General features: G+C 46.2%; 1 protein-coding gene across 1 annotated transcript in view; it reads right to left on the bottom strand.

Annotated features, from left to right (window-relative positions):
- Positions 1 to 24,677, bottom strand: part of NPTN (neuroplastin) — a 51,038-nt gene that overhangs the window by 19,021 nt on the left and 7,340 nt on the right. Inside the window, exons 2-3 of the mRNA XM_035335311.1 lie at positions 5,613 to 5,781; positions 2,362 to 2,456 (exon numbers count right to left, since the gene is read on the bottom strand). Of these exons, the coding sequence (XP_035191202.1) occupies positions 2,362 to 2,456; positions 5,613 to 5,781 (264 nt within the window). The remainder of the gene's footprint in view (positions 1 to 2,361; positions 2,457 to 5,612; positions 5,782 to 24,677) is intronic.

Genomic DNA, 24,677 nt, shown 5'->3' with positions numbered 1-24,677 from the left:
TGCTCTGTCGAGGAGGAATTCAGTCAGCCACTCCTGGGATGCTGCAAGGAGCCAGAGAACAGGGTTACCCAGTCCTTGCGTTACGGCTGCAGAGCAAGCTGCAGGTGCGATGCCTCCAGGAGCAGTGTTCGTTACCTTTCAACTGATGATTGCTCATCTGTATCCATACATAAATTATCTGTGCAAAGGGGCTGGTAGGATGACTTATTATTCTCCCTCTGCCCTTTCTGCCAATAGTTCAATCAGATATATTGGCATTTCTTCCCGCAGCTTGAAATCCTCCCTCCCCGTGCAAAGCTCCCTGCGAACCTTGCCTGGCGCCCCCGCCTGCCACTGGGCAGCAGAGACGCCTTAAGCCAAATGTCTCCAAAAGGTCTTTTGACAGATTACACAAAGCTGGAAAAGGTCTCATTCAATCCATTATCAGAGCTATATTTCCTGCCTCTGGAAGCAATTTGTCACCCCTGAAAGCAGCCTGGAGAAGGCAGAAAGGACGAAGATCTTAATTAAGATATTGAAGGATTCAGCAATTACAGTGTAAGAGCAGAATGCAAGAATTTCCCCAGAACCAAGAAAAAAACACAACTGTAAGTTGAACACCCAGAAGACCATCTCACCAGAAGTACAACCGGAGTTCGGATTCCAGTTGATTTAAGCACGGCAGTAATTATTTTTAGAGCTGCCATCAGATTTCCAATCAATAGCAGCCCACTTCAGGCACTTCACTAGGCCAACAGGAGCTTGGGGTGCTTTCATGTGAGCATGTGTTTTACATTTCCTTTTTCTTTACAGACGTAGCTTCTGCACCAGAGCTGGTTAAATGCTGGATGTGTCTCAAAATATTATTATATGCATGATCATCAAAAAAAAACACGCTTAAAATCAAGACGGGAAATCAGCAAGCTTTTCTTGGTGCATCATTGGATCATGAAGGGAAATATTGACTTATGAATAAGCAAAGAAACTCTTTGTACAGTTCAAAAGATTATTTGCTCATGAGGAAAGATGATGTTCAGAATAATTTGTCATTTCTCACAGACTGCTGAACTACTCTCACTTGCTTTGGATTTGGGAACCTGACCATGCAGCATTCAAAAAGGCACCAGGAGTCTCCAGGAAAAAGGTTTCAGCTTCTGCTGCAGATCCGTGGTGCCTAATTTAAACAGCAGTGATCACAATATAGATGAGGACAGGCTGCATCACCAGCGCAGGGATGCTAAGAAATAGAGAAGCACCCTCCTTCCCACTCACTGCTGTTCCCACAGCAGCAGAGGAAGCTCTGTCTAAGCTGGGGATGTGATGAAGATGATAAGTAACGCTCATTTAGATTCCGAACTAATTTACAGTACACCATAAAACAAGCATATTAGTACAACCCCAGACACACACAGGCTGGCTGCAAGAATTTTTAATCAAGTTTTTGCTTGACCTCATCTGTCTTTGACTAACAAGGCTGCCATAATGCATCAAACCATAGAGCATTAGGGGAAAACTACTGCACAGCAGTGACCACATCCTCATGCTGGCCAGTCATTTCCACGGTTATTCAACAGACAAATTGAACAGCCATTTAACACTGGATAGAACACCAGTATCTCTATGCTACCTCTTTTAATGTCTAAAACATTGAACAAAAGAGCATCAACTACAGTAAAGCTCAGTGCAAAGAGCACATTTGCTGCAGCACAAGATTTTTTCAGGCTACTTTCACATTCTGCAGCTTCTAGCCATAATTTTCTGACATCTTTATGACCCTAGGAGTATCAATATTCACAAGACAGGGAAAAAAAACACGCATGAAAGCAGAAAATCCCCAGTCTGGTACAGGGCATCTGTCCAAACTGGCACCCAGGCTTTCCCAGCAGTTGGACTAGTCTCTGCAGACAAAGTACAAGAACACCAGTTCCAAGCTGTCACGTGTGAGATGCTGGCTCTTCACTTTTCCCCATTCAGAAACAGGAATTCAAAATACATTCAATACATTCAGAAGGCTTCATTTACTGTTAGGCTGAAACGGGGAGGGAGCCCCAGTTGTCTTAAACATGTTCTGCAGCAATCTATTTATTCTGCTTGGGCAGGCGTGCTCATCGTAGCAGTGCAGACAAATATGCTAGAAAGGTGTTTTAGTGCCCTCCGTGAGGACCACAACTCCAATATTCACATTCCCATATCTGTGAGATCTTACCCCGGGGATTTTCTGCAAGACTTCCTCTGAAATTATAACTAAAGATTGGCTAACAGGCTTGATTTCATGAGGAAAGGCCTCCTGAGTTTGCCTTCTTGCACCGACACCGAATGAGATGGCAGAGGTAGCGAGAACACTTCACTTTTAGGGGGGAGGAAACAAAACAAAAAGAGTACCTCTCACTTCTATAGTGGCGTTGGCTACAGGAGAGTTTGAAAACACAAACACACACAGGTATTCCCCTGACTCTTCTGCTCTGGGCTTCAAAATCCTGCAGAGAGGGAGAGAACAGATGAGCCATGTTAGGTATTGTGTTAGCATTCAAAAACGAGCAGGCCAGGAAGTTTTCCCCCCCCGCTTACTTTAATCCTTTAACAAATAATAGCTGTGAAATTCAGTTAATTCAAGGGGTTGTACAGATGCATCTACTTGAAATAAATGTTTGCCCAGAAAAAGGGTGAGCTCTAGTCAGTACCGAGTTGGAGAAGCTGCCTTTAGTTTATGGAGAAGCTGCCTTTAGTTTAAGAGCAAAGAAGGCCCCTCACAACTGTTAATTATGCACTCCAGCTTATATGGAAAATTAGGCAGCTAATAAATCACCTCTCTCTCTCAATGGGACATGATATGTACTACCTACATTGAAAAGAATCGTTGCACACCCAACTGGTGATAAATGATAAGTGATAAATTAGAGACCCAATCATGACTAAATGCTGTCATCTCAAACTGTTTTCTTTTGTAACAGCAGATATGAGACTGCTCCACTAACAGCGTTCCTCAGTCAGATGAGACAGAAAATCTGTAAAAGCTGGGCAGCTCACGAAGGAAGGCACCACGCAGGAATCTGCTGCCATTTAGGAAATTAGCAAAGACTAACTCAATAAGAGCTAGCAGTGGGAAAAACAGATGCAAACCGACCAGAAGAAAATTGAAGCTGCAACAAATGCAAAGGGGAAAAAAAAATCCAGAAGAATTTTCTTTGGAGATGGTGCTAACTTCAAGTCCACCAGCTTTTGCTGCCCTTTGAAAAGCCTTGGGAAACAAATTAGTTAAAAGCTCTAGGTGTATGTTCTTCATATAGTTATCTACAAAAGACATCTTAGAGTAGGGAAACATGTATGATGTGACACAGTTTACATCTCCATACAGCATAAATAAAATCTTGTTCAATATTCCCCATTGCTCCCCTTTACTGAAAGGCATTTTTTTTAAAAAAAAATAATATATATATATATATATATATCTTTAAGCACATTAAGTGGATAACAGGAACCCTACAGAAGAGCATAGTAATGAAAGAATTTAATTTCAATGGAAACTTCTTAGGCACATGGAAAAAGCCACTCCCTTTGACAGTGCAATTGGACCCAAGTCTTCGCTCAGTTTGCGGGACTTACTTTCCAGTCACTGGTGAAAGTGGTGAAAGTCTAAACTTAGTTATGAAGTTACTGTCTTTCTGAAACAGGGGTGTTATCGTTAGATCTGAGTTAAAATTAAAGATTATCTCAATGACAAAGAACAATCATTGACCATTACCAAACATCAAAGCTGTACCTGGCTTTTAAACCGCAGCCAGGCAGAGCAGGAGCACGTTAACTCGGAACACGAGTGCCCGCTGACAAAGGGTGGAAACATGCACTCCTTGCCCAGCTGCACAGCACAAACCCCACCCAGGTATTTCCATTACTAAGCTGTTGTAAAACTCCAGATATTTCCATTACTGAGCTGTTGTAAAACTCTGTCTTTCTGTGATTCTCTTAAGGGCCTTAATATTTAAGCAAGCATACTCTGGCTGCCTTTTTTTTTTTTTTTTTTTTTTTTTAAATCAATGCTTAAGAAGTGGAAGAAAAGAAAGACATTTTTCCAGTTCTACAGACTTCTTTTTAAAGTGTGACAGTATGGCAGCCTCTAGTAGAGTTGTATTGCCATAAATCGATATAACTATTGTAAACTGATAGAGCTTCAAAGCTGCAAAGACAGACAAGAGCTTAGCCAACAACTTCTCTCTGCCCCCTGGTTTTAGGAGAAGCCCAGCTTTTCATGGCCAGAACTGTTACTGAACTCTGAATCAATTGATGAAGAACATGGAAAGAAGTCACCACTCTTCTCCTCCAAACTATGAATGCAGATGAGGGGACAGGTTTCTTCCATGGGTGAACAAGCACTTTGCTAAGGCACTGAAAACCTGAAATATTTCTTAATCCTGTGCCAGCAAGCAACACTAGCACGGTTAACAAGCCTGCAGAATTCTCGTGGAGACAGAAAAGCCAGGTGAGTGTATAGGCAGGTTTCCCTCCTTTAGAGTAGAGGCAAGGCACAGTAAACCAGGTGTGCTCTAATTTAACAGGCCTTGCCTAGACATAAGGACCTTCTTCTAGTGATACAGCTAAGCAGGAGGGGCAGAATTGGTCTCACATCTCCAAAGAGTAAGATGCCACCACACAAGTGCTTAAAATATTCGAGCACTTTTCATTCTAGCTTAAGACTGAACAGAAGGCTCTATTTGCTATCTATGCTACCTCCTAAGAGAAGGAAATGAAATGGGGGAAAAAAGGCAAGGAAGCCACACCCAGAATACAACTCTGCTGGCATTACTGAGCACGTTCTGTGTGCTCTCATCAGCTCTGTGGCTAGCCAGCCCCATTGCAGGAATACTGAAAGCCCCAAAGGATTTCTGCTCGATACAAGCGACAGAGACACAAAAGAGGTGGCTACACACGTTCTGCTCTCCTCCACACCCTTAGATGAGAAGCAAAGTCAGCGCATGCACATGTGGAACAGATTAAGGCTGAAAATGTGGATGTACTGACACATAAGAAGCACAAGCGATTCAGCTGCACTGGTTTAATGAAGACCTGGTACCATTTCATAGTACTGCTCAGACAACTCTCAGAGAGCGGTCCTTTATCTCCTAGGGCCAGAAAATGATTAACACAGCCGATTGCAGCAGTGCTTTATGTGCTGTGTTTCCCTGCATGATAAAAATGCACAGCTGCAAATTCACCCTTATGTAGACATCAACAGGATAGAGCAGAATATACTCAGAGGGGGAAAAATGAAAGCTAGGCTTGGTCTCTGCACACCTATGCCACACATCACACGTAGTCCAGAGAAAAACCGAAGGAGTTCAGAGTGAAATTATGGGCAACTTCACCAAGAGAAGTTCACAGTATGTTTCTGTTGATGCTATGTGTTTATGAACCAGGCAGGATAGCTGTAGACAATCGCCACCAATTGTTCCTCTGTTTCACAGGCATCCTTTTCGTAAAGCCTCTAACGTGGATCAATTCCCACAATTTGTCTGACCATGGTGATGCTGAGCCAGGGACCCTGGAGTCCCAGCAGCTTGCTAACTACTGCAGCTGCAGGTTTGCCAATTCTGCCATTCTCCGGTGTAAGGTGGAGATTTTTCCCTGAAGAGACTTACTTGTATTCTGTAGTGTTTGAAGGTTTTCTAGTGCCAGGGATCTCTTCTCCATTCTTCACCCAGTAGCTGGCAGAAAGGGGGCTGGGACTCGTGGTGAGGTTGCACTGCAATGTGACGGCCGGGCCGTACAGATGGATGGTTACATCCTCGCTGGCATTGATCCTCGGCTCTGGAAATAAAGGGACACATTAAATAGCAACACGTCTTTGCTGGCAAATGTGCCACGCTAGTCTAAAATGCAAAGGGCAACAGGGAAGGGGAAAAAGAGACTACACAAGGAATGTCACTGCACTGATTTGGGAGACATCAAGAAAGTCACAGTAAGACAACTGACTACTAGCGAAGGCAACACCTTACGGATCAGCTCCCCTGTGTGGGAAAAAGAGAATTAGTTATTTTAGATTTTTAAGTTTAACATTGCTACAGATGTCAGTGCAACATGGCTAATCATTTCTACATGTGGCTGAACATAAAATGGATTTAAAAAATTGATAAATCTTTGTCCTAAGACTATACATAAGAAATCAGCAACTTCTGTCTGGCTATTACTTGTTCCCCCTACCTACTCTGAGGTTTGGAACAAACCCATTTTCTGTGCAGAATAGCCCTCAAAGTCAGTCTTCTGAGTAATGTTTGCAGGGGCAAGTCCAGAGAGACTAAGGTCTACCTAAGATGGCCAGGTGAAGACAGGATATTCTTCCAGGCAAGACAGGAACATTGCTTTGCTGGCACAAAACCCTACAGAGCAAGTGAGCAAAGTTCCATTTGACACAGCTTACGAGAGGTGCAGTGCAATTTCATCGGTACCTGGAATTAGAGCAAACCCCGCTGTAAGGCACAAGGCTGATGAAGGATGGCTGAAAGCTGTCCTTAATGCTTAAAATAAAAAAATAGGAATATACACCGTGTTAAAATGAGTCAGGTTTCTAAAGTAACCTGAACCATGAACAGTTATGAAGGAAAAAAATACGTGAGCCTCGTGACCTAAACAGACCAAAGGAGGTGGATACTTCGCTGGCTGCGCTAGGACTGAAAGCGGGCTGTTTCTCATGGCAGTCTTACCTGGCACCGCCACACTGACGTGATTTAGGGGAAAGTATTTCCAAAGTGATCAGCCTCATACTAGGACACTGGCCTTTTTTCTTCAAATTGGGCAATTACTCCCTAACAAATAAGGGGGATGACTTTTTTTTACGATGGCCGGAGACAGTTCCTACTAAACTTGGCAAAAACCCTTTTCAGTTGAAGATCTCAGGGATCATAGCTGGTTTTAGGTATTCTGTTAAGAACAAGACTTAGCAGAGGATGACAGATCTTACAGGAAATTTAAGAATTCTTGCCATTAGACTTCTGAAAAAAAACTTAATTTTGCATGGAGTACAGCTTGAGCTGGTACTAAAGGCCACTGCTCTAGCAGTAAATGCGCCCTCTGACTTTATTTATTTCCTTACTTTAAAGGGCAAAATGAATTCCAAAGCTGCAGCTCTCGCCTCTGCTCGTTTCAGCAGCCACACTGCTCCAGCGCCAGCCTCTCTGAACACAGGAGCCCCCTCCTCTGCATTTGGGTCAGCAGCAAAGTGCAAGCGGGTGAGGAAATTGGTCAGTAACGAAGGGCGCGGTGATTTTTGCAAGTCAGCAAAGGATTTTTAATCCTGTAAGGTTTTTTTTATGCCTTGTCATAATGTTATCTGGAATGCAAATTTAGTCATACGCATGCAGTCTTCTGGATATTCATCTGCAAAGCACTTGGAAAACAAATTAAACAGAATGAGAAGTGGAAAATACAGTACTGTCAAAAACGCTTCATTTCATCGCATGAAACATTCATTTCTCCAATACTACCGTACTTAGATTATTGCCCAGAGAGGCAGGGAGGTAAAATATCTACCTACTAATAACTGAACACAGCCCTCTGTGACTCTTGTGTATCCTTTTCTCCTTTCCTCAGCGGGCAGGCTACAGAACTTCTTTTCACAGCTATTTGAAACAAGGACTATCATTTAACTGCAGAAAAACTCACAGGTACTGTAAAAATAGCTTTTTTTTTTTCCCCGATGCTTCTCATAGATACCTCACCATTATCAACTGCATTTCTGCCTCGTGACAGCCCTGCTGGGAATTTTATCTGTGCAAAGAGCTGTTTGGGTCCTACAGGGTACAAAATTGTTTGATTCCTTTCTCCATGGCCAACAAAAAGCGTGAGTGCCTTCTTAGAAAGCCGCTACCAGGGCTTTGGAGAGGTTCTTAGGAACGTTTGAAATAGTAACTCAGCGTTTGAATATTGATATAGAGGGAAAAAAACTTTTGCTAGAATTCACTGCTCACGCTGGGGTTTGTTTTACATGTTTTGCTTTGATTATGAAAGCAATGTCCTCCAAGTTTTTAGTCCCTGCTAACCTACTGTGTCCAAAAATATTTGCAGCTGTCTCAGGCCTGCTTTGCTGGGGCCTTGTGTGTCTGACTTGCAACCTCTTCAAGTTTGTGATGTGGCTGGAGACGACTGCAGCCTCATTTACTTCTTTTCCCTGCACCTACGTTACTTTAGTTCGTAATAATTAAATGCAGTGAGGCAATTCCAGGCTGATTTAGTTCTACAAGACAAATTGCACGTGGAGTACTACTGGGACAGTAACATCCAGACAGGGATGTCCTACTGAAAGAGAAAGACACGAGTCTTTTCACAAACCACTTGCACTGTCTGTTTCATGTAGGACCAGGTTTTTACATACAGACATCCATAAGTGATACTCGTTATCCAAACCAGTAACAAGATTGAAGCCAGAGGTAGTTCTTGGGTGCTAACTTCTAAAAATCAAGTTGCACTCGAGCTCTCTGCATTGTTTTGGTATTGGACACCAGCTGTGAATGATACGACAGTGGGAAGAGAGAGGTTCTGCTCTTTGGATCCAGCTGGTGTTCCCTTTCCACGATGCTGACGACACAGGAGGCCAGCAGCAACGTAGCCACCATCAGCTGGAAATGGCAGCGCTGTTTAGACAGAGGACTCCAGCTTCAGAAACAAACTGTGTTTGCACACAATTCAGCCGTCGAGAGATTTGGGGCAGTGGCAGAGGCCCACATCCCCCGCTCAGAAGTCTGCTCTTCCCTCCTCTCCGTTTCCAGCACAGCCATGCAGGGGCTTGGTGTCCAAGAGCTGTTTCCCAACATCAACAGGTCAGACCTCCTGACACAGCCAACATTTCGGAGCAAAAGCATCGAAGTATTTGGTTCAACGCTTTCTCCCACACATAAGTTTGAATAAAACACAAAACTGGAATAATCAGCCCGGTCACGAGGCACTTAGCAATGAAGTCACGGCACAGGCTCCAGAATTAGCAGCACCAGATGCAACGAGTGACAGTAGCCGGGGAGGAAGATGAGTGGTTGAGCTTCAGTCCCCAGAGCAGGGAGCTTCAATGGCCTGAGAGAGGAAAAGCCCACTTCCCATACGGAGACATCTTCACAGCAGTTCACTCCTGAATGACGCGATCACCGTCACTGGCTTTTCATACAAGATTTTTCTGCCTCTGTAGGTCACTAGAACTGGCCAGAAGACACCAGGAACTCACCATGGTCAAAAGAAACGGAGGGTCTGAGTCAGGGGGAGTTCCAGGAGATGTGATTTCTGCGAGACAAGGTTTTTATGCTTTGCCTTAAGGTTGTACTATTTCCTAAAATTACACTACTTTTGCTATTGGAGGTAATACAAGCAATCCACAGGTATGAGTCCTCTGGGACACCAACAGGTGAAGGAGGGACCAAGCATCAGGACTACAAGCCGAGCAGGTCTGTGCTGAACAACCCAAAGCCACTTCAATTTTCCAGGCACATCCACATCACCGGGTTCACTGCCCATCTTTCCAGCACAGCTGTTTCCGTTTCCCAGGGCTGGAAATTATTTGCCACCTTAGGACACTGAGAACTCACCAAGCAAGCAAGTTCTGCGGTATCTCCATGCAGCAGGCTCACATTGCAGATTTAAGTCGCTCTGCCTATAACTCGTTATGTATGTGCTTTATCTCGTTAGCAAACGACAGTTCATCATCTTACACGAGATGAAATAGGGTTCTGCCATAGCAGCTCTGATGACAGACTTCCAAACTCATCTGGATCCGGCTTGAAAAGTCAGCTGAATGCAGACAAGTGTTGATCCAGAATTGCTTTTCGTTCCCTATTGTTTCAGCCATTTTCTCTGCTTTCGAAAGCTTTTCTGCTGCCAGAAGTTGCATTCTCAGATGAAAGTCATTTAGCTAAAGCTATTATTTCAGCACTGGAGAAGGAGGTGGGTTCCCCCCGCCCTTTCACAGGCTGGATTAAGAATAGCTGCATCAGTTCAGTGCCGCTGCAGAGAACTCCTTAGGAAACATGCTGCTGTTCGGGAAGGAAAAGCAACACGACTTCACGGAAAAATCTGAACATTAAAGGTAATAACCGAAAGGGAAGGATCTGCACAGCAGCATATGTGCAACCAAAATCATGTGAGGAAGGCATTCAGAGGAAATTCCAAGAGAACAGAAGAAAAAAATAAAACGGTTAGACCTGGGAAGAACACAAATCAAATGTAAAGGCACTCCTGGAGAAGCCAGCATTAGGGTGGCTGGAAACCTGCTACAGAGCCACGGGGGCAGGGGAGAGGCACAAGCTCAACGCGGGGCTGGTTTCCACACACAACTACAAAGCTAACCCAGGGATTTCTCCCAGGTCCATTGATCCTAAGGAGAAGACAGAGGGGTGGCAGACACATCAGCACTACGGGAACGGTGTCGGGTTCGAAACAACAGGACAAGGCAGCAGGGGGCTGACGGGGTAGGGGGAGGCAAGGGGCACTGGGCTGCCTCTAGATACTACGGTACCACTACGGCAGGGCGCCGAACTCACTCTGAAGGATGCTTATAGTAGCCTGGGCTCGAATCCATGTTATGGAGGGATTTTGCCTCAAGTCATTCCTCCTGGGGTCGTTGCTGGCCCTGCACTCGTAAGTCCCAGAGTCTTCCAAGGTGAGGCGGGTTATTCTCAGCACGCTCACCCCGTTCGCCCCGTAGGCGGTGTTAATGGTGACACGGCGCTTCCGTGCGCCATCCCACAGCTGTTTGAAAGACTCAGCCCGGTTGACTTCAGCGTACCACCACTGGATCTCTGGAGTTGGGTTCCCAACCACATCACAGTACAGTTCAAAGGCGTCCCCCGTGAGTTTAGTTTCTGACATGGGCGACTTGACAAACCCGGCTAGAGGGAGGGGCAGCAGAAACGCAGTGACAGACCAGCAACAAAACAAAAGATCTCAGAAAGAATAAAGCAACGAGGTGCAGAAAACAGTTAGATAAGACATCAGCATCTACAATAACAGCTGTTAACATGACTTTTGGAGCAGAAGCACACCATGGGGCACTGGCAGGTTGGTAGCTGGAGAGCATTCCCCGCCAGCAGCATCGTGGGAGGCACGACTTCGTGGCACGAAATGCTTGTCCCCACAGCCCCAGGGTGGCACAAGGGCTCGATCCTACAGGGCTGTGCTCGGGCAGAGCTGGGCTGCAGGGCACGCCGCTATGAACCAGCTAGGAGACAACTCCGAGCTGTAGAGCACGCTGGTGGGTGTCAAACCTTTCTTTTGGGTCAGCCTTCCTGCTGACGGGCATTAAGTGTTCGTGGCCAGATGTCTTTCTCTAAAGAGTTGTCTTGTTTTGTACGACTTGTCTACAGGGTGGGGGAAGAAGTGAAATAAAAAGGGAAAAGCCCTACAAAGCTCGCGGCTGTGAGCTCTGCTTTGACCTTTTTTCCCCCCTATTTTGGGCTTGTGAGGCCTGGAAGTCCCCAGGACACTGCTGACCCACTTCCCTGAAGCAGACAGACCACTGGAGCTGCGAATGCCTCCCACCCTTCCAAGGCAAACACATACATAGGCAGCAGGACTGCTTCCCTTAGCTAGGAAGTGCCTTTGGTGCTGTCTGTCCCAAGAGACCATACAATTTTTGCCTTTGGAAACAAGACCCCATGCTGTTGACTGTCAGCCCAAAACATCCTTACTCTGAAGTCCTTCAATACTTACCAGCTTCTGAGCAGCATTAAGAGCAAGCACACTAAACTGTCCTTCAGTGCTGCTTCCAAAGGTCCCTACCGAAAAACTGCATTGCCTTAAGGCTGGTCTCTCCCCCACCGCCTCCCCCGAAAACCCAAAGATTACAATGCAGCTGGCCAGACAGATTAGGCAGCAAAACCCGTCAGATTGCTGTGCTGCCCGGGCAGCGGGGCTTCGCAGCGCAGTCAGGAGTGCCGCACAAAACGAGATCGCTTCATCCCTCCCCCCTCAAAACCACGGCTTATTTCCAGGAAGAGGACTGGAAGACAATTTGATGGTACAATTTCTGATGCATGTGTATTTAGGAACTGTCCCCCGATGGCACAACCCTGCCCGAAGAACAACTGCAATAGCTGCAAGAACAAGTGCTCAGAAACCAGACTGATTAACCCCAGAAATCATTTCTGTTATCAGCTCGTTGGTGAGGACTCTCAGCACTAAAGGCAGGTGAGCTCTGTGCTGGGTAGAAACACTACTGCAAATAACCCACTGCTGCAGGGAGAGAGGAAAAGCTGCTGTGCCCTAATTAGCAGCAGTCACAAACGATGCGAAGAGCACCGCTGTTGTTTCTTGAGGCTAACAAGGCTCACACTGTTCTCACACTGCTGCTTCGGCTAACAAAGGAGACTGGGTTATGATCCTGCTCTGCTAGACTGTCCCCGTTTCAAGGGACACTGAAGGAGGAAGGCTTTGAATTTCCAAAGAGGCAGAAACCCAACAGTGAGACCAGCGTCCGCTGAACGTGGCTCACTGGACGCAAAAGGCAATAGCACAGGGCACAGCCTACCTTCTTGCCATCACTCAGCGGTTCCTTCCCTGAAATTACAGGCTTTTCCCCCCCTGCTTGCCCACTGTAACATGGAAATGTCACTCAGAGCTGAGATGACAGCAGCTCAGGAAGGCTGCTCTGACAGCCTCACCACCCTGCAGGCTCCCAGCTACCACCAGCAGCAGAGGCGAGCTCCCTGCAGCCAAAGGGATCACCAAAGTCAAAGCCTGAGCGACCCAAAGCCCCGGGGATGTGATCCCATCCAGCTCTGCCAGCTGTCCTAGCCGCTACGCAACCACTGCTGCAGCAAAGGCATCTTGTGGCAGGGCCGAAGGGGTGCGAGGGTCTGTTTCATACCACCAGTAGCTGCACTGCTGCTGGGGCTATGCTGTAGGCATGAAGGAGGACTGTAAATCCTCTTATTGGAGGGAGTATCAGCAATTTGGATAGGACAAGCTGCCAAAGGCTTTCAGTTTTGAATTTGCTTCTGCATTAGCTAAGCTGCTAAGTTCTTGTAACTTGTACACAAAGCCTAAAAATAATAGAAAGAGATTAAACCGGACAACTGCATCAAAAGGTCCCGTTAGTAAATACTCTCCGGGTTTAAGTTTTAAACCCCAGGCTTCCATCAGTTTCAAATCCCCTTGAAAAACAATGCCTCAGATTACGATAAATTTCAGTGCAACACTATCAGGATCTGAGAAACCATGTCAGCAGCACAGACAGCTCCATAATGATGGCAAAGAAAAACACAAACTGGATTTGTTGGTTTCCCCCACCCCACCAGGAGATAAAAGTGCTCTTTATCAGGGTGTTCCAGGTTACAATAAAAATTCTGGAAGGAAACAAATGGGAACGAAGGTGGTAGAAGAGCCTCCATGTGCAGATTAATCAAGACTTAGCATTACAAAGGACTGGCAGAGCTATTAAAAACTCTGCACAAGAGTCTCGGGTTAATGTTTTGCATTTTCAGTAGTTCAGGAACAGCAAAGGCAATAGATCAAACAGCATCAGTAAGTTGAAGCAATGCTTCCAGCTACTGTACATCTGCCAGAGGGCCACTTCTGATTAAAACATCCAGCCAGAAGCTACAGAAAGAGCTGAAGCCTGTCAATACCAAGCAGTCGTTAAAAAAGGGGGCAAAAAAAAGCTAACCATTACACCGAGCGCTTGCTGTAACACAACGGGAGTCTGGAAGCTGAAGCCCTCCTGCTTTTTGGCAATTGTCAGGGATTTCCATAATTGTTCAAAACCAAACAGAAAATGACACTGTGCAGATTTCACTGCTTACATAAGAGGCTTTCGGAGCCCAGCCGTTTCCTTACTTGGTCTTCTCCGGAGCGCAGCACTCGCTGCTTTGTTATTATCGTGTTCTGCACAAGCCTGGAAATAGGAGCATCAGACAAAAAGCTGCACATCAAAACGCAGGCAGGTCACGGCAGGGCCACGGCTCTGTTACAGCAATTACACTACTCACAGCTGAAAACTGAAAAGCTGCTTTGTGAAATTCCCCAAAACTGCAGGAAGCACCAGTGGCAGGAATGACTTCCAGCTTCAGCTCCCAAGTGTGAGCAGACAGAAGAGCAGAGCTGGGGCCAGCATCCATGCCCTAAGGTCCTATCGGCCCACGGGAAGTAGAGAACAGCCCATGTTTTCAGTGATCCCTTATTCACTAGGGTAGAAATAAGCACCTTTAAATGCTTAGAAGAAACTATTCCTATCAAGTTTCAATAGTTTCAGATGACAGCTGTGTGTTCTTCACAGTCATCAACAAGTAGGTCTGTTACACAGGGAGTTTTCCTCATTAAAAGAAAAGGTATTGTGTTGGGGGTTATTCATGTATTTAATGCCGATTGCTATCAGGCATCAAAGAACAACAAAACCTATTGTTTAAACTCCTGCAAGGCATTAACAGGATATTCATGATACTCAGAGTGTGAATAAAGCAAGGCGTGATAGCCCAGCAGAGGTAACAAATCAAGCATGCTGTTATGTTTTCAACACTTTTTTGTTAAAAAAATCGTGGTTATCTGTCTGGCAAAATGAAGAGCCAGTGGCAATGCTGTTAAATTGCTTATAAAGTGAAGTTGGGTTGTTGCAGATTTACTCTCCCCTACCAATTTTGAAGAGAAAGGTAAGGAAAGTGATGGATTCTAGGAGAGAAACAAACTCATGCCTAAACACACAATTCTGCCAAAGATGAATGAAACCCAGGGCACAGCTCTTCACACAGAGAAGATGTGAACACGGTAATCTGTACTTTGGCGAAGAATTGCTAAGATCCAGAGTTAGGCAAAAGGTATTTTGGAAGGCAGGCAGGCGTGCTTGAACTGGGAACAGGGGAGAGCTTGGAGCTGCTCAAGAGGGCAGCCAGAATTGTCCATATGCAACAAAAGAAGCACGTAGAGTGGACTTCCAGAGCCAGAAAGCTGAAAAAGCTCAACACTGATCAGATGTAGAGTTCAGGAGAGGAATAGAGAAGAACACTGAAGATGAAGAGTTTAAGTAAGTGTAGAAGCTTAGCCTTACCGCACCTGAGCAGACTTAACTTTCATTCATCGACGGAAGACACCTTTCTGATTCATTTCACTTCTGTTTAGATCCCTGTAGGCCAAAAGCAAGTGCGGCCAAGCCGAGCTACGGCAAATAACCGACTCACAGCTTTACACACCAGCAGTACCCCCCCAGCTGGGGTGGCAGCAGCGCCTTTCTACCCACAGCTACTGCCCATGCTGACAGGGGCCAGAAAAGAGGCGGCAACAGCTTACCTATGGAGGGAAGATGTATGGGAGAAGCAGCAAGGCTCATCTGCTTGCTGCTGTGGTCGTGTCATCATAGCACTGAGTTCTGCATAAAGCTAAAACTTAAACATATTGGAAGCAGAGAAATATTGAACCAACTCTGAGCAGCTTCTGAAGCCCATAGAGGAGCTTGTGTTTTACCTTGGCTGGAGCCCAAACGCAACAATACTCAAAAGACAATGCCCAAACAGCTTTAAGCAGTATCGCAGGGACCAAAGAGCTTCTCAACATCCTCACCTGCTAGAATGAATGTGCAGAAAAGGATCTTTGACAGAGACCAACAATCAGCATAAGACGTATCGGCAGCGATCCACCAGTCAAAAAAACAAAGCGAAGGTGGTACCTGACAGAAGTCATCCTCCGGTTGCAAAACCGCCTCTGCTATCAATTTAAATAAAAACACTTCAATATCTTTTAAATATCCTAAACTTCCCACTAGGCTGCAAAAGACTCAACGCCAATGGCACTGGAGAAGCAACGCAGGAGGAATACTAACCTAAATAAACGTCCTAAGAAAGACGTTAAAAATAAAACCAGGGTTTGGCTTTAAGAAGATGCAGCTAAATGCTAGCTAAGGAAATGTAAACCTGTCCCAGCACAGACAGAATCAGCCAGAACTAAATGAAATGCAGGTACTGCACAAAGCCCTACTAATGCAGAACAAACGGTAGTTTCTCTAGGCATGTAACATGTATCCGGCCTAAGATTAAAGCTGAAAGAAGTGCAAGTCCATCAAAGGAGACATGGTCTTAAAACAAAGTCCGCAAAGATAGGAGAACAGGAAGGCCGCAGAGTTCAGAGCAGGGCACAGGCACGAGAACGTACAAAGGTGGCTGGAACAAAGGCAGTACCAACTACTTCTAAGAACACATCCAACCACAAGAAATACAGCTGCAACAAAGCGATTCTACAACCAGGACAGAGCAGTACACGTCTCTGCCAGGCAAGATGATGCTCCTCCTGCCTTCATCTTGGGGTGAATCCCGCTTAGAAGAAACAAAGCGGTTCAAAGCTCAGAAACAAGGAAAGCATTTGTAAAGCTAGTGCAAAAAGCACACCCGATTTCAGCAGGAGGCCCACACCACAACTAGAACAGACTGCTTCAGGGCTCTGTGCTCTGCAGATTGTCTGCCTTCACCATCCAAACCTCCGTGCAAACAGGCAGGGCTGATGTTTCCTGTCTGTCCTATTACTCTGCCACATGCCCACATTTCACAGCTTCCATAGCTCCCAGGCCTCTAGCACAGGTCTGGCCATTTCATTTCTGCACACTGGCTGGGAGCCCTGCCTGCAGTTATACTCGAAATAACCCGGACAGATGAGATACAGATGTCACTCTAGCAAATACCATTGCCCCCTTCACATTGAGGCTCTCCCACCAGGAATAGGCAGTAGGGTCGAAGCTTTCAGTGTATCCTTATTCAATTTTTCAGACCCATTTCCTAATTGCTGCTCTGAATTAGACACACTGATATCTTTTTCCCCAAAAAACATTCTTGCAGCTTTCCCAAATAGCCCGGGCTCTGCACCTGCAAAGACAAGCAAAGCTTCACAGCCACCGGCATACGCTGCAGAGGAGCTAGGTAAGTCTCCTCATCATCTGTCCTGGAACGACAAGAAGAGCTGCATTTGTGAGGACTTAAGAGGGGAGAACGCAATATAGCCAGCTGCAAACACAAACATGTTTCTGAAACACTGCGTTGGTATTGTCTCCTTCCAAGGAAGTCTGCTCCTGACACCAGGGCTCAGGGCTCCCAGCATTGTTGCAGCACCAGGGAACACCAGGATTTTGGCTTCCAGAAAGGGGAACAAAACAATTAAAATACCAGATCTCAGCTCTTCTCAGGTGCTCCTCATATAGCTTTGCCCTGCCCTCCATTTAGCCTATTTTCACCTTTCTTACTGGGCAAGTCTCACCTGTAACTTGTATCAGGATATCAAAGAAAGCTACACCAGAAGCCACCCTCCTCTCCCCACCTTCCCACTGCGCCCATCACCTGGGCCCAACTATCTGCTATTTAACTGCGACTTTGCCTAATTAACACCTTCTTCTTCACTGGAAGGTGTTAATTATGTGATAATATATTTTATTTTTTTTTCAAGTGGGAGAAAAAGACCACAGTCACTTCGACAAAGTATTGCATTTTTATTTCAGGTAGAAGGAAAAGAGGCAGCCTAATTAACGCCGAGTGTCTTTCCAATTCTGACCTTTACTAAAACAAAGGATTTGAAGTTAAGTTAAATCTGTACCAGAAGAGTGACAGCCAAAACGCCAGCTGGAGCAGCAGGCTGTAAACACTTCAATTCCATGGAAAGCACTGAAACACCCTGCCTGTTTTCACCTATCAGCTAGCAGGTTTAATGCTTTCCCATTCATTTATCACTCGAGACCGTGGCTTTTAATCAGCTCTCTGATAAGAGATGGGCTGGGCTTTACATCACGTCACTGAAAGAGATGAGCTTAATTTTTCCAGCACACTTGCTGCTCTCTGCAGCAGCCCAAGTATGACTCAGCAGCTGCCTTAGAGCATACATTGCGCGACCTACAGCTAGAGTCTCTTGGATTTCGGTACCTTAGCTGATGGGGTGACTTGATGCTGGGCACTAGTTCTCTTGGTCTGCTTTGCCCTGTTCTTCAGCCAGCTGCAGAAGCATGAAGCAGCAGCTCATCTTGCAGCTTTAGAGAGGTGAAGGTAGGTCCTGACTTGCTATGGAGGAAAGCACTACCCAGAGAGCATCGTGCAAAATGCATGAGCCCACGCTGGAGCGCTGGCTTTCTTGCACAGAGAGGAAAACCTAAGGATTACTTTGGCCAAGCCCACAGACAGGAGGATTTACGTTTCTGGATTCAGACCAACATTCCTCACTTCTCTGTGCGTTCTAAAGTCTTGCCCGGTTTGATGTGCAAAAAAGATTTAGGAAGAAACTAATTCCATTTGCTTGCTGAAGCAACATTCAGGGAGCCGTTAAGTAAATGGTTCAGAGCCATCTCTGCCGTGAGGCCATCCTGGGAATACGTCCCACGTAGCCGAGAGAAACTGCTCGGTGCTGACCGGCTCCGAGGTTATAAATCAGGGAGCGCAGCCTGGAGAGGAGTTGTGAAGGTCCTCTGCTCCAACGGCCTCTCCCAGGAGGCAAAACCCACTTAGGTCAGGGCAAGGACCTTGAGCAGCCCATTCACCTTCCCCCACACATTCACCCAGTGGATGCTTTTATTTAAGAGCTTCCTTGGAATAAACAAGCAATGCTCAACTTCACACCACAAACACCTCTGACTGTGAGTAATACTTTATTGGGCAAAAAACACCCGCAGTAACCATAATTCACTGAAAAACATGGTTCATAGGAGCATCGCTGGACAGAAATGACGCTGACATACAGGAGTCACATCTGTGCGCCCTCGGTTTCTGGAAGCTACCCTCACCCTAAATATATTCCCTCCAAAATCAATCCTTCTCCAGGCATCTTTCCCACATCGTTCTGGCTCCATGGTGATGTCAGCCTCCTGCCTGTAGTCACACTTTGAAGCGTGGTAGTCTGGGGATCTTTTTCCCAGTTTTCCAGATGGAAAGAAAGTTGCTCCAGTTCTCTCGTGCTGTGTAAGAGCGTGTGGTCTGAAGAACCAACTGAACACTGACCTCGGCACTGACAAACGACTGGGAAACTGGATGTTTCCCTTAGCTACAGGAAAAGTGGGGGGGGGGGGGGGGGAACCTGGCAGAGCCCCCTTTACATATGAAACAAACCTTGATGTCAAATTTTAATTGCAGACTTGGCTATAGGAATCTGCGTTACGCATCCCGACTTTTCTGCCAAGGGCTCAGCAGTGCTGATAACGAACGCGGTGCCTTACACGTACACCAGACTGGGATGACACACGAGCAGACATGCAGGATAAAGATGCTATTTTTTACACAGCCACGTCCCTAAAGTGCATTCAGAAGTCCCCATCACAGCCCATTTTCTGCCGAGTACAAGCTCTACTTTCAGCTCATAGCTTTATAGCTTTGTCCTGAGAGAAGCCTGCTTTGTGTTTTAAACCCAATTGCTTAGAGGCACCAAACAAGTGTAATCTAGAAAGCTCCAAGTGTCGCTGCCCTGTGAGTTCATTTATTAGAGCAATTCTCTCCGCTTTGGAGATCCTGGTTGGAGATGGGTATACGACTGCAGACACTTTAACAGCCACTGCAGACGTGATATTAAAGCCTTCTCTTCTGTAGGAAGTAAAGAAAACCTCTCGTTTTCTTGTAGCACCAGGATCACCAAACAAACAATAGGTATCAGCCTGATGCACACGTTACCTTGCCTGTGGAACGGCACCCAGAGCAAGTTCACCCATTTGTTCAGTGCCTTCGAAAGCACATTTCTTTGTATTTCCAAGAAAATGGTAAAATAAAGGACAACAGTCAGGAACTGCTCTCAGCAGTCTCCAGAGCAGCTGCGTGCACCGCGAGCGGCACAGAAGACAACGGACAAATCCTAAACAAATCCTATGTAGCTAGGCAGCATTTCAACCGCATGATTAAGAAAAGCACCTCTGGCTAGCTTCATTCGGCAGCTTGCCTAGACCAGCACCTTATACAACAGCAATTAAACAACGGTGGGTGACGAAGCCATTCCAGGAAAACGGCAAGCCCCGCGTCACTGAGGACACACACCTCAGTTCAGGGTAACACCAGCGGAATTCAACCCACTTTTAGTACCAGAAGTTTAAAATCCCCAAGAGCTCTGCCATCACCAGGTTCCTGCAGGCTGCACCGGCTGCTAAGCGCTCCCCAGGGCCACCGACAGCCCCCTGGGCTCTGCACGAGGACTGCTGCAAGAAGCAAGAGACTTGTGCGTGCTGCAGCGATGAGGGATTGAGGCAGGCATGTAAGAGGAAAGCAAGTTTACTGAGCAAGCATTCACCTCTCTCCCAAGGCGGTGCAGGAGCAGGATGTTGAGCCAGAGCTCCTGACAGCCCGGGAATTGTGTGGCCTGCGCTGCTTTTGCATGCATTTAAATTCCTGTTTGCTCAGAAGGGCGCACGCTGTCAGGAAGCTGGTCTGAACACATCAAGAAGGATTGACCACAGCAGATTTCCTTCCAGAGAGAATTTGTGGACTAGTTTCTCACGGGTTTTTCCGAAGATTAGGCTTGCATCATCCTCTGCAGAGGAAGGCATTATTCTGCAGTTTTTTCCATTTATGCCTCTCCCTGATACAAGTTAGGAACAAAAGACCTACAATCATCCATGCAGGGGAAAAATAAGGCAGTCTTTGATAGCATGAACTCTTTTTTTTAGGTCACTACAGAAATACTTCTATTGTAGCTGAGGAATGTACAAGAATTTCTCCGGAACACGATGGCATTGCTCCTATTGCCAAAAATACTTGTTAACCACCAGGAACCCACTCCCTAGGAGCGGAAGGGAAGGGTCTCAGCTTCACAAGACAGAAAAGCGGAGCTCCCAACGGCTCTGCTTCAGCAGTCTCAAAGAAGACAGCAATTTCAATTTGTCCAGCGTTCACGCAAACACAGCAACGGAAGCCTGCATGCTCAAGCTCTCAAAAATATTTTAAGACAACCATATCTGCATCCTAGAGATACTGAAATCTCTGTGAGATGTTAGTACAGATGACAAAAACATGCCGTGTTCACATCAGTTATTTCAAGTCCACAGACTATTCCATTAGTAAGGTGAAGGTTTAAAGTACTTTCAGTCTTGCTTTGACCTTTCCTGATCCAACAACTGCATTTGAAAGGAGAGTGATTGCATTTCTCTCTGGCAGAGAAGCACATACTGAATGGCAAACCTATTTCTTCCCCTTTTAGACATTCTGCAGAAGCGAGCTGCTGTCTCATCTGCGACGAAGAAAATGCTCCGACTGTTTTAAAGAAATGCCCTTTGCAGAACTGTTGGATTATGTAACAGGTCACACAATCCGAGGCAGAGCTGAGAACAAGCCATTCAGAAAAAAACAACTACCACTGCGTGCCCAAGAAATGCTATCAGCAAAAGGAACAACACGTTTTGAAATGCAGAGTTCAGAGAGGAAGAGCTGCCTCAGAACAATGTGCCAGATGCCGCCCCTGCTCCAGGAGCTGGGGTTAGAGAAGGGATGCTTTACTTAGTTGAAAGCTCACGCTCTCCATAGCCAGAGAGCAGTTCTGTCTGCTGCTAACTTCAGGGCGGCGCAGCTGCAGCGGTCAGGCTGCGATCTCCCCGCTCAGCCTGCCCTCCAGGACACCAGAATGCTCTTCTAGTTACGGGAATGAGGAAGGAAATGCATTAAAAAGTAACAGGGATGCCACAATTTGTTTGCCAAATTGATGTTCCTTGGCAAATTTCAAGAAGCTTGTCCCTAAGGTGCATTTCTGAAGGTTTTTTCTCCCCCCCAAGGCACTTCTCCAGCTTCTCCCTGTTTTGGCAGGCCTGTTGCTCCACTGACACGGCCCTGACCACAGCAAGGCTTTGCTAACTCAGACGGCTCTACCAGGCTGCCTACCACCACTCGTGGCTCATATGTGGGACATGCCAGCAGAAATAGCTTTGCCCTTCCCACTGCTTCATGCCAGCAGATGCAGCTGCACCGGGGCTGCGTCACCGATCGGATCCTTCCTTGGACCGGGGGTTTGATCTCACATGGCCTACTGACACTGCTTAGATTATGAGTACAGGAATAAACTTCTGAGGGCAGCTCCTCTGCAGTGGCAAACATCGCTATTTAGGAGCTGAAATTCAAGTTGAGTATGAGCCAAGGTTAATGCGAGCCTCGCTGGCCATGCCCCACGCCGTGCCTCCTAATCCCCCCCGCAGAAATCACCTTCCTGCAGCCAAAGGCTCCCTTGCAGCACGCTCAGCTACTGAGAGCTGCTCCCCACGCCTCACACAGGGGATGTGCAGGAAGGTGACTAACCCCCAGACACGTCAGTCATGGATAAAAGGATCCCTTCTGGAGCTGCTGAGATTTCCAGAGTTGGTCTCCCAGCTTAGAAGCAGGAGGAATAAAGGGAGCTGACATAAAAGACCGACAGAAACCTGTCCTTTGTTCAGGATAAGGGAAAAATTTACAGAGTAACATTTGTTACCTGTACTAATTAGAGGTTTTTGTTTGTTTTCATCTGTATCTGCTAGAAGGCTTCTGCAAAAATGTAAGAAATGAAACCCTGCAACAGTTCAGCAAGTCCTTAAACATTAAATGGAAAACTCTTCTGTTTGAACACAGCTGAAGTACAGCACATCACTGACACTATGCATTATGCAGACATGCCTCGATGGGAATAAAAATTGGAAGCTGGGAAATCAAGGATTTAAGGAGACTTCACCATAAAAGCACTGAGACGAAAGAAAAGAGCACCCCACAGAAGGCAGGGGCAAGATCTCTCATGCCTGAGCTGTCCAAGGAGCTCAAGTGCAGCCTACGCAAGGCACACAGGATCCAAACTCAGCTCAGGTTTATTTCAAAATATTTAACCACGTTCTAGAGATTCTGGGGTGGTTGAATATGTGAACGGTGACCTAAACAATTCTGTTGGTTTCTCTTTGGAATCCTCTCCCTGAGCTCGAGTGAAGAGGTTCTTCGTTGGTTTTTCTCACAGCATTCCTAAAGAGCTGTGGTACTTACACAATAGCTGTGTTAAGTAGTCTCACAGCTCTTGAACCGGAGACCCCATTCAGCTGTGCAGTTATTTTACAAAGACATCTTTTAAATACCTTACTGGAGGTCAGACCGAAGCAGGCGCAGCATTTGTCCTGCATCAGGCCCTCAACTGCAGCAGTTATGAGAAGAATGTCAGAACAAGGCAAACGTGGTCGGCATCTGCCAGCCTTCCAGGGTTTGCTGCTGAGGGATCTCCTAAACCAGAGGTGACATTTTCACAGCCATCTCAGGGCAAGTTTACATTTTCCCAAAAATAAATAAATAAATAAATAAAAACCTTTATTTAGTAATTTTCCATCTCCGAGAGGCTCTGATTCAGTTCAAAAGAGGACAACAGCATCATATTTGGAAAAACCCCTTGGGAACTGCAAATCTCCTGCTTTTTGTCAGAGAACTGGGGAGCAGCAGCACCAGATGAGGCATTTGCTTGGTGCTGCGGAAGGAACAGGATAAATCCCTGCCCTGTTAATTTGCTGCCTAGATGAAGCATAAAGGGACAACAAAAAATGAGATTTCACTGAAAAATCTGAACGTAGACCACTGACGAGCCATTGTAACTCAGACATTTACTCACTGAATGCTAGGAAGCCCCACACCCTTCCAGATCTACTTAAAGCAGGATTTGAGAAGATGAAAGTAGGAGGGAAAAGAACTAAGCAGCACTTCATTCATCCCCTTCTGCCATTCCTGCCTTGAATGGTATTTAAAGCTGCTTAAGAGCTGGTTCTCTCTGTCCTGTCTTTTCTGCTCCTTTCTCACACCAAGTTCCCTTTCTGGGATCCAAAAATGCCTTTCTTCTTCCTCCATGTGGCTCAAGCTGGAGGTCACCACGTTGATCCTGGTAGCACTAAAAATAGGAGCTCCGTGAGCTTTGCTTGGACCTAACTCATTCTGTTACGTGAGAGCAAGTTGAGCACTGCATCGCTTCCCGCACGGCGCTGAAACGCCCGTCAGTAAAAGTGGAAGTGAAATCCACCTGAAAGCAAATCAAGAGTCTTCATCTCACATCAGGTTCAGTGCCCTGAAGAGACAAGAACTGTCCCACCCGCTTCAGGAGAACGCTGCCTTACTTCACACTGCTCCTCCTGCCAGAGTTACCAAAAAGCAACCAAGATTTGCAGTGCACCCAATCTAAACACAGATAACACAACAGAAGGAAATGCAGAAGGAAGGAGAGTGCTCCTTGAGGGAGATGAAACCGTTTGCACTACTGCCATGCATGCCAACAAGAAGAAAAGCGCTCAGTACAGAACACCCACCCTCGGGTACTCGTGTCATCCCGGCTGCTTTGCATTAAAAAACAATTGGCACAAACAAGGTAAAACTCAAACAACTCCTCAGGTGCAGGAGTTAGAGGTGACAGCGCTTCTGCTGGGGACAGAATCCAACGGTGAGGGCAATCCAGCCCATTATAAAACGTCATATGATGGGGGCCAGTCAGCAAATGAGACAAACCCAAATGCAGTAGAAGGGAGAAAAGTTTTGTGAAATAAGACTTTTTGGGGTAATTCTGAAAACCCTGGGGTCAGAGCAGGGACAAATGAGCTTCCCCAGGCCTACACAAGAGAGGTGAAGCTTGGTGAAGAACCCAGGATAAAACAAACCAAACAGGAACGATTGGCAGTGTAGGTTTCTAGATGACAGAAAGTACCAAGTACCAAACACACCGCTTTTTACAGCAAACCACAGCACAGCAGGAGCGGCAATCCGTTCTGCTGGGATGCGTGCAGAGCAGCCAGGAACACTTCTGCCCACTTTGTCAGACCTTTTTTTTTG

The sequence above is a fragment of the Oxyura jamaicensis genome, chromosome 10 (genome assembly GCF_011077185.1).
Source record: "Oxyura jamaicensis isolate SHBP4307 breed ruddy duck chromosome 10, BPBGC_Ojam_1.0, whole genome shotgun sequence".
Taxonomy (NCBI): domain Eukaryota; kingdom Metazoa; phylum Chordata; class Aves; order Anseriformes; family Anatidae; genus Oxyura; species Oxyura jamaicensis.
This window is presented reverse-complemented; position numbering and strand designations above follow the sequence as displayed.